General features: G+C 41.8%; 1 protein-coding gene across 1 annotated transcript in view; it reads left to right on the top strand.

Annotated features, from left to right (window-relative positions):
- Nucleotides 1–15087, top strand: part of LOC141783216 (neural-cadherin) — a 335373-nt gene extending 320286 nt beyond the window's left edge. The window contains exons 36-37 of the mRNA XM_074660373.1: nucleotides 9897–10051; nucleotides 12266–15087. Of these exons, the coding sequence (XP_074516474.1) occupies nucleotides 9897–10051; nucleotides 12266–12889 (779 nt within the window). The 3' untranslated portion in view covers nucleotides 12890–15087. The remainder of the gene's footprint in view (nucleotides 1–9896; nucleotides 10052–12265) is intronic.
- The last annotated feature ends 277 nt before the right edge of the window (nucleotides 15088–15364 follow it).

Here is a 15364-nt window from a genome sequence, read left to right as displayed (position 1 = left end):
AACGACAACATTTAACTTGTGAAAGAATCTTCAAATAGCTTTGATTTTTCTTTCCTTTAGTGTCTAGTACACAGTGCATTTTAGGTGATATCTTTTATTTAGAGGCAATAACTTTACAGTTCAATTCTTTCTTCTCTACTGATACGTACACTGGAGACTCTTAACTGCCTGTACATGTGAATGTGGTTCCTGAGCATCATGTATTCTGAAATCAACCTGGTTGCGGTGGTTGTCCTTCTGCTTCAGTCAGATTGGTTCTCAATTGGCTATCGTGCTTTCCCACGTGACTGCGTCATCGTCTGTCCTCGGGGTTCCCCACATGCAACAGGATATTCGATCGGAAATATTGAACGTTTAATATTTACGATTTGAAATCAGTGCGACGAGGATGGACTTCCGAGCCTATCGGGAGATGTAAAAAAAAACAAATCAGTTTGATTCTCATGTAGTATGTAACTGGCATTAGTCAGTGAAAGACTTGAAAATGCACAGAAGCACTATTTCAGTGTATACTCTAGGTGAGAAACTTTAATTGGATTATTTCTCTTGTATCTAGTGTTTTGTCCCGCCTCTCAATCAATGATGGTGGGGGCTCAGGATCTGCGTAACATCCTCATCAAGATAAGCTGTTAGACAATGGATGGATAGATGGATCGACTTTCTACCTCATTAGTCTTTAAGAGGAAATCAAAGGCAGAACACCAGCCAAGTTACATCAGTGGTAAAGTTAAACATTGATTCAGTTTAACAATTTGAACAACGTTGTTACACACCGAGTTACGCTGAATAAAAAGACATCACTCACTAATTAACTTCACGTGATTTAGATATCTGTTTCCAGAATTGGAGGCAAGTGTGTATTTGGGACTGCGCCGGCACCTCACGCTGGTTCAGCAGGTGTTGTCTTGACTATGAAAGCGTTTATCGCCCTGAAATTGCAGAACTCCCTCTCCATCCATACTTTATGAAAGTTATGTCTTTGTTCAGGTCAGTGTGTGTTCATCTGACATCTGAGAAAGTTTACCGTCAGCCATACCCTAATCTCCCATGACCAGAAAAATAAGAGAGAAGATTTCGCATTTCTTTCTTTTCAACTTTCATAACACATACCTGTGATGCAGAATTGCTTTTAAGCAGCATAGAGAATGTTTTGGACAGGGCAGAAAACATGATTGCTGATGGTATTTTTGGATGATTTCAGGTTTTGGATGTTTGGTTTCTTTGTTATGGATGGATGGATGGTGCTTCTCTCTGCACATTGTGTGTTCCAGTTCATCTCAACGTTCACTTGGATTGATACCAGAGGCTTTTGTTGGCCAGTTAATTAACGTCTGAATGTTCTTCAAACAATTATGGGATCATTATTGCACTATGACAGGGAGCATAGTGCTTAAAATGTCCATCTCCTCTATCTTTAGAGGTTAATTATTGCTACGAATGGAACATGAACCTGATCTTCACGGTATGATTGGCTGCAGGGAACCATATATTACAATAGCAATTTTGAGATCTTAACCAGGCTTCTCATAATTGAAGTACCTGGCTATGACACCTTCATGCATTAGCCCAATACTTCATTAAAAAGTGGTCTATGAATAGAAATGTCTTCATTGCCTTTGTTTTATAGAGAAAAAACACTTATAACACTAAAAACTTACACCTCTAAACTTTGATTAATTCCTATAACCTGATCCTGTTGAAAAATGACTGTATTTAAAAGGAACATGTCATAAAAAATCAGAGCAGACTGGGCTTTTTCAGGTGGGGGGTTTAAAGAGACAGCCGTTAAGACAGAGCGTTTCAGACAGAGGGTGAATACATGTATATTCATATGTTGTTGTTTTTAACGTTAAAGCATGTAAACATGTTGTAGTAGAAACCCAAAATATAAGTATGAACCTGAAATTTAGCATGATATGTCCCCTTTAAAAGCCACATGGCTGGTTACTTTGTTTTGTTTTAGTTTTTTTTTGTCAGAGACTGACTACACAGGGTATCCCTGTTGCGTTACTTTTGGACGGACCAGGGACAGCGTGTCAATATTAATCCTTGCATGCATAGTGTCCTTTCAAAAAAAACTTTTGTTTTCACAGGAAGTTAGGTTAAGGCAACACAAACACTTAGGTAGGGTTAGGAAACAGTCGTGGTTGACGTTAGTTTCACTGACTAGCGACTCATGACGATACCGATGAGTCACGTGACTAAAGACTGACGTGACAAAATCAGTCAATATAAATTTTAGTTTCACACGGTGCACAAACAGTTGGTTGACCCATGTGATAATTCTCTGTAGGCTTGTCACTTCAAGTGACCCATACCACAATATACATTTCATTCATTGTTAAAAAAAAGTTAATAATGTTGATTACAGCCACTATAAGAACAGATGGAGAATTATCTTCACAGTGTAGTACATTCTTCAAAACGTAACCGTCCGTTGACAGTTCATCTCTGCAGTTGCTGTCCGAGGAATGGATGCTCATTGCATTTATATTTTAACGGTAATGCGGCCAAATGCATCTCTGAACAACTCCGTAGCTGCTTTGGACGATGTGAAATTCCACATTCCCTAGGAGGTGAATTCACACCTGAACTCGACAAACAAAGTTCAGTGATTCGAGACCCATGCTGATTTGAGGTATGCAGGGAAAACACACACACACAATTAAATATACTTTGTGAAGTAAAAAAAAAAAATCCATCTATTTTGAAGCCTCACACCTGCACTGAGAAAGTTCACTAAAACTTGTTTGTTTGCTATTCAAAATGTCCCTGGGTTTGCTGTGCATGGCAGGATGAAGGTCTATTGATAGCCGCACCTTTGTAAGAGCACAGCTGAGATACAGGTATATTGAAGTGTGACACTGTTGAGACTTTATTTACGAGAGGAGGAGCATTGTGTTGAGGAAGGACACCATTAGATCGATAACGAGACCAATGGAGAAAGGAGACGATAGAAAGTGCCACTAAGCATAGCTACCTTGAGAGAGTGAAAGGTAGAGAACAGATGTGGACCAAGCTGAAATGATATCGTCCTTGGACTCTCCATAGGTTTCCATGGAGAGCAGGTGATACAAATCAAAAGAACTTTGGGGACATATTTACTTACATTTTTGGAATGAATAGTCTGTGTGGGAAGACTGCAATCGAGTGGTTGTTTGTGTTCCTATGTGAGCTGGAAAGAGACTCAACATCTAGAAGTGATCCGTGAATTTCTATCATCATCTATAGACGTAGTCATTTGAAACTAGGAACCAATGAAAACATCATCACAGGTTACTGGCAGCAACATATTGGTACTGGCCTTTAAAAAACTGTATCAGTTAGCACGAAAAAAAGGGCAGTGAGAAACAGAGTAGTGATAAATTGAACGCGTAGAGAGAGATAGAGAGAGACGGCTGCAGTAAAATTATAATTTGATGAGGCTAGAATCCATACTTTGTTATTGACTTGCGTCGATGTACTCATACTGTAGACGCTGATCTCATTGCTGGGCAGCTCGGATATTGATTGTCTGACTGGAAATTCCATCACACTCTCATTCAGCGCCATTTCAACTGCTGAAAACACAATGGATTTCCCTGCTCATCAGATAGCCGCATGCTGCCTCATTGTGCTTCCGGTCCTGAATAAAGGGGCAGCGTTGGATGTTTTGAGAAGCCACTAAAGGACGTTCAATTTAATTTTCCTTTTAGTAGTTAACAATGCTTGCCAAGGTCATTGGCAATTGGGACTTGTTCCTTCAAAATCAGTTCGTTTCAAACCGTTCCAGTGCTTTTTTGGACTGTGGCAATGACTTGTGGAAGTAAATTGGTTCAGGTGAAATTTTGTAATATTTAGTATGATGCAGATTGCCCAATGCACCTGCTGGAGGTCCTGGATTAGGGTTTGATTTATCGTGGTCGTTTGTTGTTACAATCTTGAATATCTCCATTTCGTTGTCTTTGGCGGAACCTGTGGCGATGAGCGCTGATTGCAGGTGTGTTTTTGGATCTCACTTTGCAGAAATCCAAACAGCGTTGCCGCTTTTTTATTTTTCCTGAGAATGTCGCAACAGACATCCCCTTCGTAATATTGCAAATGCAAGGGCTTTCATCAGCGGGCCATATGCTCACTCACCATTGTGTTACCTCATTCGGCGATAGTGACTTAACGGACATTTATTTAAAAGTGCTCTATATGATATCCAAGCGTAGGGTCGGTAATGCTGACAAACTAGCAAGAGTACACTAGATTTTAAAAATAATCCAACTGAAAAACAAAGCCCAATGTAGCCAACTCTTTTCCAGTGAAAGTAGCTAGCAGCACTACCTCCAAAAGTCGCTAAATCTAGCGAATAAGTCGGTAACACTGTCAGCCCTTCCCTTCAGGCCTCCCTCCAAAGCCACTCCCACAAAATTATCATTATGAACGTAAACAACAAACATGGCTATTGTTAGTACTCACAGCTGTCCAGCTAGCAGCTTGTGGATGACTCTAGTGATGTGCAATGAGTGCAGGCAGGCAGGCAGGCAGGCAGGCAGGCAGGCAGGCCGTCCAATCTTTTTGTTTTATTTATTTTTTTACAGAGCATTTGATTTATTTACGCAATTTAATTACAATTTCAACAAATATAACAAATACATTTCTTTGAACAAAACTACCAACCCTACCTTTATAGCAGCAAACAATTATTTGTTATGTAAGGCGTTAGCTGCGAGCCACCGGCTCAGTCGTTGTCATGTTGAGAGCCGTGCGGGTGCAATAAAAATGATCCCGATCTCGCATTTAGCACTTTAAATGAAAAAAACTGAATATTACTTTAAAGGCGGTAGAACAGAGGGAGGGTCAAGTATAAGGCAAGAGTACGATTTAAGCAGAGAGAGTGAGAAAGTTAACAAAAAAAGGAGTGATGGTCAAAGAGACCACAGGACCTTGGAGGCAGTGTAAACAAATAAACACATAATATCTCTTTTCAGGCTCACTCACACACACACAAACACACACACACACGCACACACGCACACACACACAATGCCGATCAAATTCTCCATTTCTCTGTTTGCCCTCTAGAGAGGGCCTTTGAACAGGGCAGATTCATCTTGTACGCCCTGACCTCCAGCTTCCTTGCTCACTTCCCCATGGAGCTCACACTAGCCACTTCTTCACACACACACACACATTGCAGATGGTAGTGGGGTGTAAACACATAAAGACATAAACTCCACCACCTTACACCAAGCAGAATCAGACCTCTTATATTTGCAGTTTCTTCGCATCAGTCTATAGGCTGTATTTCCCCCCTCATATAGACCTAAGCCCTAATGCACAGAGGATATTGATCCATGCAGTAGAGTACAGTCGTCCTCACAGCAGCTCAAGATCCGATTTCTTTGTTTGCCTCTATTCACATCACATACAGGCTTTTTTTCATGTTGTTGTATATTTTCTCACCCAAGTGAGAAAAAGCAAGTCTTAATGGAGTCCATGTGAAGTGTGTTGCTTGTTTGCACATCCACATAGCCTAAGGTATCTATCTTATAGCAGAACTTTGTAACCTAATTAGTTTGTGTCAGTCACACTGAAACAGGAAAAACACATTCTTTTGTTTTAGCACATGGTATCCTCTGAAAAAAGTAGGAATATTAAGAAACTGGAGAGATATAGTACAGTTTGATGTATTGATTGATTAATGCATCACTTTTTAAAACAGAGTTCAAGAGCTTTACATGGGAAAATGAAAGAAGAAACAATTAAACACTTAAAATTAGAAGAAAAGAAAAAGTACCCAACAATAAAACCAGATAAAAAAAATGTGAAATAAACAAACAGAACAGATAAAAAATATTAGAGCAAAAAAAGTAAAACATAGGAATGATATTAATAAAAGGCTGACTGGTGTAGCCGGGGGATATCTGGGCCAAGACTTCCTCTTCTGTGCGCGTTCTCATTGTTTACAGTCCGATCTAATTATTAAGAACCAACCGATGCACTACTTATTAACTTACATGCTTTAAAAGTTTGTGATCTAGTTGATGTTAAAATTGCACAGATAATGTAAAAAGCACAAAATAATTTTCCTTCCTAACTGTATTCAGAGATTGTCTGAAATTAGAGAGATTATTGTTTAAAATAAGGAATTAAAAATGAGTAGTTCACTTTGCAAATTAAAGAAAATGTTTAAAAATAAGGTGGCAAACACATATAAAACCGACGTATGATTATTATTTTGTATGACACGTTTCGAACTTTGTTTTTGTGTCTGTAAACCTAGTAGTGAAAGGGTTAAGGCATATTGGGTAGTTATAATAAGCTTAAGCTTCAACCTACACCTTTTCCCTTTAATTTATGTATTTATGTATTTTTATGTGCTTTCTTTTTGGAAAATTGTCCGAAGGACCGAAATAAATTACCACTACTACTCCTACCTCAAACGAAAAAAGAAAAAAAAAGACAATTTTGAAGTGGAGGTGCTTCTGCAGGAAGTGAACGCCAATCGAGCCGTCATATTTAATAGCATCAGTAGAGAATATAAAATAACAAAAAAGATGCTATTACTAGCATTTATTTTAAAAGACCATAATGCTTTGTAAAATAATGAAATTAATTGTTAAAAAATATAACAAAAATATACCATATAATTAAATACACACAATATAAACCTAATTGTATTTTGAATCCAATTGTATAATTGAAGAAAAAGCAATCATTTTGCAATTATTTTGCGCTAACATTTCAGCACTCAAATGTGTGCAAGTATGCTCTTGAGTGTGCAAAGATTATGTGCTTACTTAAGAACAAATCTCAAATAAGAGAACATTGGTGAATGCCAGAATCTTTGTGAAAACTGTGAGTCAGATGATATTTTTTGACATTTGCTGACAAATAAGCGGGGATCTCTGGGTGCTGGCAACATGAAAGGAAGTTAAACATTGTTCCACATTGTAATGATACAAAGCTAGTTTGAAATCCGCAAAGTTTCCCTTCAAAGCCTCATATTATCACCGACTTTGTAAACCTCCAGGCTGCTGGACCAGCTGCTTCTCCACTCTGTTTTTCTGTGTTTGGGAAGCTCAGGGCACCCCACAGTAAATGAGGACCATTGCAGTCGAGGCAGGGGACTGAACCTTCGACCTTGTTTTTGCCAGTTCACTGCCTCTCTAACATCAAGGCCGCTCTCTGCAACAGTCAGCCACATGTGTCTACTGCCAAAATAAAAGTCTGTCTTTCAGTTTCTTTATCTTCCCCCCCCCCCCCCCCCCCATTCTTGTTGACTGCCATTAAAAGCCATAACGCCACTCTTGAAAATGAAACAGTGAATCTCTTGAAACAATTTCATCTTATAAATCTGCCAGACGCCGGAGTTGTGGTGAAGGGGGGACAAGTTGACAGTAAATGAACATTGATTTTGCCTCTCGTACTGTGCAGCTGGTTTCTGGCTGAGTGAATTTACTCTTACAGAGTTGTCAGAGGGTGGGCTGTTTAATGGGGTGTTATCAATTCACGGGGAGTTTGAGTGCCGTCTCTTGGTGTGCTTACATGATGGATTGGCTGCCGGGTTTTAGTTGTGATGTAGGAGAAAGATGTGTGGATTATGAAAAAGCAGAGGTTGATGGAGAAGGAGAGACAGGAGCAGCAAGTGTTTAAAAGATGTGTTTGAACTGTTTAAGATCACAGATTTTTCACATTGATGTGTTATCTCAGATTAATAGGATTTGAACAGCCGGTGTATTTATAGTGCTGCCAGTTGGAATCGTTTGCGGTACGTGATTGCTGCTGTTCTCAAATGTGATTAAACGGCAGGTCTCCTATGTACAGCCTTTTGCAAAAAATAGATTTGAAAATAAGGATGACTCCGAAAATAATTCAGTTAGGCTCAATTTATTATGTGTGGTTGTAAATTATTAAATATTATCTCAACATTGCACTCCAGATTCTACAAGTTTCTCCTTTTGCAGTTCATGCGGTGTGAAAAAAGTCCTTTTGATTCAGTTGTTTGATTTGAGCACAGCTGAATTAACTAGGAAAAAGAAAAAAAGAAACCGTGAGTGTGTGTGGGTGTAAAGCAGGTTAATATTATGGAAGGGCTAGTGAATTGTGAATTGTGAAGCGTTAACTAAGGCAAGAGGTGATAGGGATGAGACAAGGCAATGGGGATTTGTTAGACATCTGAAAAAGGTCAGAGCAACGCTAGAGTGGGAAATACATGCAGATTGGGCGAACTGTGTGTCTGTGTGTGTGTGCTGCTGCCTACAATCTGCTTTTTACATAAGTTAAATCACCTCAACATGAAAAAGTGAAACTTAAAGCAATCACTTTTTCCGAGCTCTTCCACTTCTTTTCTCACACATACAATTTTAATCAGAGTAAACCGCTCCCGCAATCTCAGATATCCATGTTAATTGTGTATATTTCACATTTACAACTGTCAGTTAGTAAGGGGGTGTAAGTAGCTCTAATAAAACGCCAGGCCACTAATTGTCTGTGATTCCGTTGGCCAGGGTCATCGTTAGCATTAATCTATGAATCTATGTATGTAATTTACAACCTAACACTGTTATTACTGCCTGCGTCTGCTATAATCTGAAGGATGTTCTATGCCTGCAAGGCCTGTCATGCAATCACACGCTTATAATTGCCCTTAATTACAGAGATATTGGTAAATGCATGTAAAGTAATGTGGATGTGAAGAATCATTTCAATCTGCATCTTAAATAGCCTCCAGTGAGTTAAGAAAAGAAGTGGAATGAAAATATATAGAAAAGATGTATCGAAATAAAAGTATATGTTTGAAGAAAAGTTGCTGCGATGGATGCACACGCTAAGCAAATTCCTTCATTTAAACAATTACAACATACAAAATCTATGTTTTTTTTCCCTTAATTAGCATAGCATGTTAAAACACTTGCCTTACACTATTTTCACAGCGCAGGCCAACTTTATCAGTTGTGTGAACCATAAATTAAGTTAAATCATTTCAATGAATAACAAGAAAAAATATTTTTACAAAAATTCTGTTGGTGCTCAAGCTCTATGTCTGTCAGTTCTCAATAAAAAAGAATTCAAAAGATTAAACGTAGCTAATAATTTAGCACAAATTCATCTAAAGACAAGAATTACACAAGACCAACATCTCTTAAAACAAAGCCTAAATACCTATACGTCTGAATGTACATTTATGTCTTCTGAATGTACTGTATTTTTGTTTCATGTTACCTGACATGAACCTGTAATATGTCTGTTACATAACATATGAAGGCATTATAAAGTTTAATTTTTTCAAAGTGCTTTTAAGCAAAACCCTGTGGTGCAAGGCATGAAATTGAATAAAACTAAATATGATAAATTATATATAAATAATTATACAAAACAGCCTAATGAATTAAAAAAAACAAAGCCTCACGCATTTTTATTGCATCGTAAAAAAAAAGTGTTGCTCCGTATCTGCTGGAGTTGGCAGAGTTTGTTCGCTGTAGCCAATTCAGCTGCTAAAAACACCTGCTCAAATGGAAACGGTCTCCTGGGGATGCACAGAGACTCAATTTTGCCCGCCCTGGGAATCTTTGACTGTTGCTTAGAAGGTTTTTGACTCAGTTTTGATGGGAAGTTTGTAACTACTGCTGCCCCCCAACATATCACTAAGTAAAAAAAAACACTCCTTAAAATCCTTGAAATACATTTTGTCAAATAGCAGCCGTAAAATAACTCTTGTTAGCTTGAACCCTAAAGCATCATTATCAGTTGAACCATGGAACTCATCATATTTCAGCTCACATTTTTGGCAAATGATGCTGAAGGCCAACCCCATTAAACAGCCCGTCTCCCTGGGGCCATATCTTAATTGGCTGAAGGATCTTAATCATTGAGATCTAATGCATACACTGATGAGCCTCCACAACTGTCTATCTCCACTCCAGTGCTGCTGTTGGGAATTTTCTTCTACACTCGCTGGAGGAGCTACAAAGGGCTGAAAGAGGGCGTTTACCACGTCTCAGCCCACCACGACGGCTGGGAGGACATCCGAGAGAACGTCCTTAACTATGACGAGGAGGGAGGCGGCGAGGAGGACCAGGTACGCCTCTCAGATACACACATGTGCTTGCATGAAGGTGAAATGTTTGCAACTGCATAATTTGGAACATCACTTTTGTATGGAAATACTCAGCAGTGAATGCAAAGTAGCAGTTTTATGGTGGATCCAGTCAATTCAATTTGGAATAGAATCCTCCACTGTGTGTGTGCGTGTGTGTGTGTGTATACATGTTCTTGTACTTGTTACATAGTGAGGACCGAAACATGTTTTTAACCAACAGAGTGAGGACATTTTGGAAAGTGAGGACATTTTGGCCAGTCCTCACTTCTTCAAAGGCATGATACTGAGTTGCTTGCTGTTTGCCAATTACTTCCGTTAACATTACGAAGCAATTAACGACAGATCCATGCCGCATAGCTAAGTTACAGCTACCTGGCTAACCTTAGCTCAGGTCACAGTTAGCTTGTTGGCTGCCCCTGCCTTGCATCGCTATTAGAAAGCAATCGTTAGTTATACACCTTTGCTTTGTATCATTACAATCCTTTATTGTTGGCTAAAATTAACACCGTTTGTCTAGCAAACAAATCAACTCAGTATTTTGCTAGCGATAACATTAGCAAGCAAGCTACGGTAGGTCAACTAGCTATAACTTAGCTACGCTGCATGGATCTGGCGTTGGTTGCTACGTGACATTAGCTGATAAAGTAATTTGAAATGACAAGCTATCCACTCTACAGGGGATTTAAGTTGAGTCCTTCACATTGGATTGGGCCTCTAAAAGTGGGCTTAGATCGTAGAGCAATACGGAGCTACAGAGGACTGAGGCTTCACACACACACACACACACACACACACACACACACACACACACACACACACACACACACACACACACACACACACACACACACACACACACACACACACACACACACACACACACACACACACACACACACACACACACACACACCTCCCTTGTTGCAGATTGATTGATGGATAGATGGATGGATTTTGTTGAAATTAGTTGGTACTAGCTTAGGTAAGCACACGTCCTTTTTGGTTTTACAGGAAGAAAAGATGATTGGAAACTGATTTTTTGTAAAAAAAAAAAAAATGCATATATTGTTAAATAGATACACAATATGACCGGAGGTGTGATCATAAGGTTAGGGTAAGAGGTTGGGGCTAGACATTTAGTAGTGATGGTTAAGGTTAGGGTAAGGGGCTGTGAATGCATTATATCAATGAGGGTCCTTACAAAGATAGGAGAGCAGGAGTGTGTGTGTGCTAGCGTTTTAATTAGGCCCACGCAAAATCCTTATCTCCTGTCTCCAACAGCCACTATAACCCACAAGCACTCAACAGTACTCAAGAGCTTGCATAATATCACAGCTTTGATCGGCACAAACACATGTGGCCGCACACACACGAACACACACACACGCACGGTAGAACAATGACTAGCATGCACATATTGTCATAACACCTTGTCAGTATCCAAAAACCCTCAAGGTCTCGTCCTCCGTACTGTAAATCACCTGCAGCCAACACACACACACACACACACACACACATACACAGTCCTGATCCCCTATAGCATAGCAGATGCTGCGGTTAATTCTCAAGAGTCTTGTTTGAAAGCTCTCTGGAGGAAAAATCAGCACTCATCACATAATCAGTTTTACAAAGCGACCCACACCTCCTCCGTGTGTACCATTTCTTCCTCCTCCTCCTCCTCCTCCTCCTACTACATCCTTTAGTTGTTTTTTTTCATCTCTGCTGCCGTGGTTACTGTTTTGGTGGAAACCATTAGTACTGAAGTGATTGGCTGTTACAGTATACGAAATTAAAGGCAGCGCCTAAACCCCAATGCAGCAGTGCATAAAAGAGAGGGATGGAAAGAGAGACGCCCTTCATCTCCTTTCTGAATCACCTCCATTCATGTTTTTTTTTTATCTTTTTGGTCTCTCGCACACACGGATACTCAAAATTACGATGCCTTCTCCGAGACTGTAAATGGAGATGGATTCGAAACTTAAATAGGTGGAGCATTCACAGTAAGCGTAATGGGGGGAGCTGATTGTTTTCCTGCTCTCGTTTCATTTTTCTGCTCTCTCCTCTGTCACATTTAATTTTTTTCTTCCTCATCTCTCTCTGCAAAACATTCCCTCTTTCACTCTGGCTCGTTCTTGTGTTTGCTGCTATGTCTTTTTGCTAACTTGGACTTTTCCTCTGCATGTGCGTGTCCAGAATGCCTACGACATGGCGGAGCTGCAGAAGTCCCTCCAGCCGAGCCCGGCCCAGTCGGTCCAGTACTGCCGCTCCAGAGCCCTCCACCACCCTCCTCCTCCCCTCCACCACCACCACCACCACCTCCTCCACCAGGCGCCCCCCGTCCCGCCCTCCGCCCAGCCTCTGGACCCAATCAGCCGGACAGCCAGCTCCACCACCCTGCCCCCCTCTGCGGCGTCCTCCTGCTCCACCGCCACCACCACCGCCAGCCTTCGCAGGGATGTCCCCCCCACCAGACTCCCGGCCCAAGGCCAGGCCCGCCCCTCCCAGCTGGCACGCCGCTCCCTGTCCTTTTCCAGCCAGGACCTGGCCCGCTACCTGTGCGAGATCATCCGTGACGCCGACCAGCATCCCGACACGGGGCCCTTCGACTCCCTGCAGGTGTTCTCCACCGAGGGAGGGGGCTCGCCCGCCGGCTCCCTGAGCTCCTTCAGCTCGGCGGGGCTGGACGGGGGGAGCGGCGGGGATGTCGGAGGGGGAGGAGGAGGGGACGGAAGGCGAGAGGAGACTCTCGGGGAGTGGGGGCCTCGCTTTGAGAAGCTGCGGGCGCTGTACGAGCGAGCGGAGGCCAGCGACCTCTGAGCTCAGACGCACCATGGACCAAACTGATAGGACCCTGATAACAGGCCACCCTCAAACAATCAATTAGAAGACGCTTAGCGACGACCGAGGCGAGAAAACTGCGAGAGACTGACTGACTGACAGAGAGATCGCTCCGCGCGCCTCACTCGCTGACAACTGACACGGAAAGTGTTGTATTTACTGGTTGATGAGCCCCGTCAATCAACATGGTGGCCTAACAGACATATGAAAGTGTCCCTGTGAAAAGAGCCTGTCGCTCTGCGCTCCCTCTACCTTGGATGACAATTTTGCAGGAGCAGACGTTATCAAACCTGCCAGTCAGGTTAAAGGCTTCGGAACGTCACTCTCTAGCCGGGCTACTCATCATGATGGAGCTTAGCTTCACTGTCAGAAAAATCAGTTCCAGTCACAGCCACAAAACCCCCAAATTTCCTCTATTTTCTAACACTCATTGTGAGCTGCTCTGGATGAGTGTCAGCTGAAGGCCTCAAATGTGAAACGAAAAAAAAATTTTGGCCAGGTTATTTTTTTATACCTGAGCAAATCAGTGCCACATGAAATGTATTTTTAGCACCTTGCTGCTGAATTTAATCTTTGTAATTAAACAAAGGACTCTTGCATATATTCCACTCTGCACTGTTACATGATACGACAGTGAAGACGAGTGGGATCATACTGAGTAGCCCATATAATACAGTTTGGATTTTTAAGTATAGAGTGGGCACGTTGTGTTCTCGCTGCCTGGCTGTACACAGCTTCTGTCAATGTTTGTATGGGGGGAAAAAAAGTGTTTCGACCAGCACTGGGTTGCAGGGTGAGATTATTATTCTTTTCTTCTGCTAATGTGTCCTTCACTGGGTTGAGTAATTCTGTATTGGTTGGGTGTTTCAAGTTTCAATGCTCCGTGGGTTGTAAGACATCAAGCTTTCTACTTACTACTGCGCCCTCGTCTTCATGTGATTTCCTATTCTCATTCGCGCTCCTCCGCCTGGCGTTCCTCCTCACCCGAGGGAGGGTGCACAAAAATTCAAACAGCTTTGTAACAAAGAAATGGGAGCGGACGTGCGGACTGCGGGAGGGAGAGGAAATAGTTGCTCTGCTGCTCTGCTCCGCGTACGCTCTTCCTCAGGCATACCAAATGCGACGGCTGTGAGAGACTACTTTAACAGACGATGGCACGCTAGAATACAAACTATGTCAAATGGCTTTCCAAGGTGACTACTCGATAAATAGAAAGAGGAGGAGGATGAAGGGACATTTATAATGATTATTCATATGTATTATTCTGAGCTGTGATACCTGTGCCATACGCAATTCACGCATTCCCATTGTCCCCTTGCTAAATTACCACGTACACTTGATTGTAGGAAAATGGACTGAAAACTGCAGGGAAATAATAAGTCTGTAGTTATTATCTAAGCTGTGAATTGTCAGCACAGTGGCAAGTGTTCCTGTTGTTTGGCTTCCTTTTCACATCAGGTTGATGGATCTTTTTTTTTTTTTTTTTTCTCTCTCAACTCGACAAAAAACAAAAAAAGACTTCCTGCTGTTGTGGAACCGGTGAGAACAATTTGTGTAAAAAGAATGAAAAGGCAAAGACCAATAATAAAGCAGCGGAGGGGAGAGAGGAGCGCTGAGTCTGAAAAGGACCCGTTCTTTTCACCTTTGATAAGAGAGATGATTACAGGGTAGAGGGTTGAATCAGAGAGCAAATGAGGAAGGGAGGCAGAGAGGAACCATCTCACCATGCCTGGCTGTGATGAAATGTGCCACCGGTGCACCATGTAGCTCAGTAGGGAGCTGTAGAGAGGGGGGGGGGGGATGCTGGGAGCAATGTTTTTCTGCTGAAACGGTTTGTTGCACAGCAAATGGCAAAAATATAAAAGTAATGTGTCCTAACTTCATCCCACCAGAACACCCCCCCACATCCCCCCTTCTCCTGCAATCCTCCAAAAAGCCAACCTGGCTTCTTCTCCTGGCATTACAGGCACTGTATTCTGCTGGAAGTAGCAGCAGCGCTCTCATCCTGCTCTTTTTATTCTTCTCCACGCTGGCAGAGCCGAGCCTGTCGGCAGAGAGCAGCTAAAGGGTAGGAGTGTGTGAAAACATGTCAGGCCACTAATCCTAATAGGAGCTGATGGCTTGCTGTCATGCTGGAAAAAACCAAAGGATTGCGGGTACTTTAAAAAAAATAAAAAGTCGACAGAGGAGTCGATTCCCAGATTGCAGCTTTCCAGAAACATACTATTTTCTTAAAAGACGAGGCAACAATGCAGCTTTTAAAAATAATAGACTTGGCGGTCAGGTGAGGGTGCAGTACGCTGTGGGGTGATGCCTGAAAGTAAGACGCACAAGCGTTTTCCTTTTTTTAAAGACAGTGGGGATTTCCTAGAGGGGGATGCTTGTTTTTTTATTTTTATTTGTATTCCTCTGTAGAAAGGAGAGAGAGAGCCTAAGCCACGCAGAGTGGTGAAG

This window comes from Sebastes fasciatus, chromosome 2 (assembly GCF_043250625.1).
Source record: "Sebastes fasciatus isolate fSebFas1 chromosome 2, fSebFas1.pri, whole genome shotgun sequence".
NCBI classification, from domain to species: domain Eukaryota; kingdom Metazoa; phylum Chordata; class Actinopteri; order Perciformes; family Sebastidae; genus Sebastes; species Sebastes fasciatus.
The sequence above is the reverse complement of the archived record's forward strand: the minus strand, read 5'-3'. Positions and strand labels throughout refer to the sequence as shown.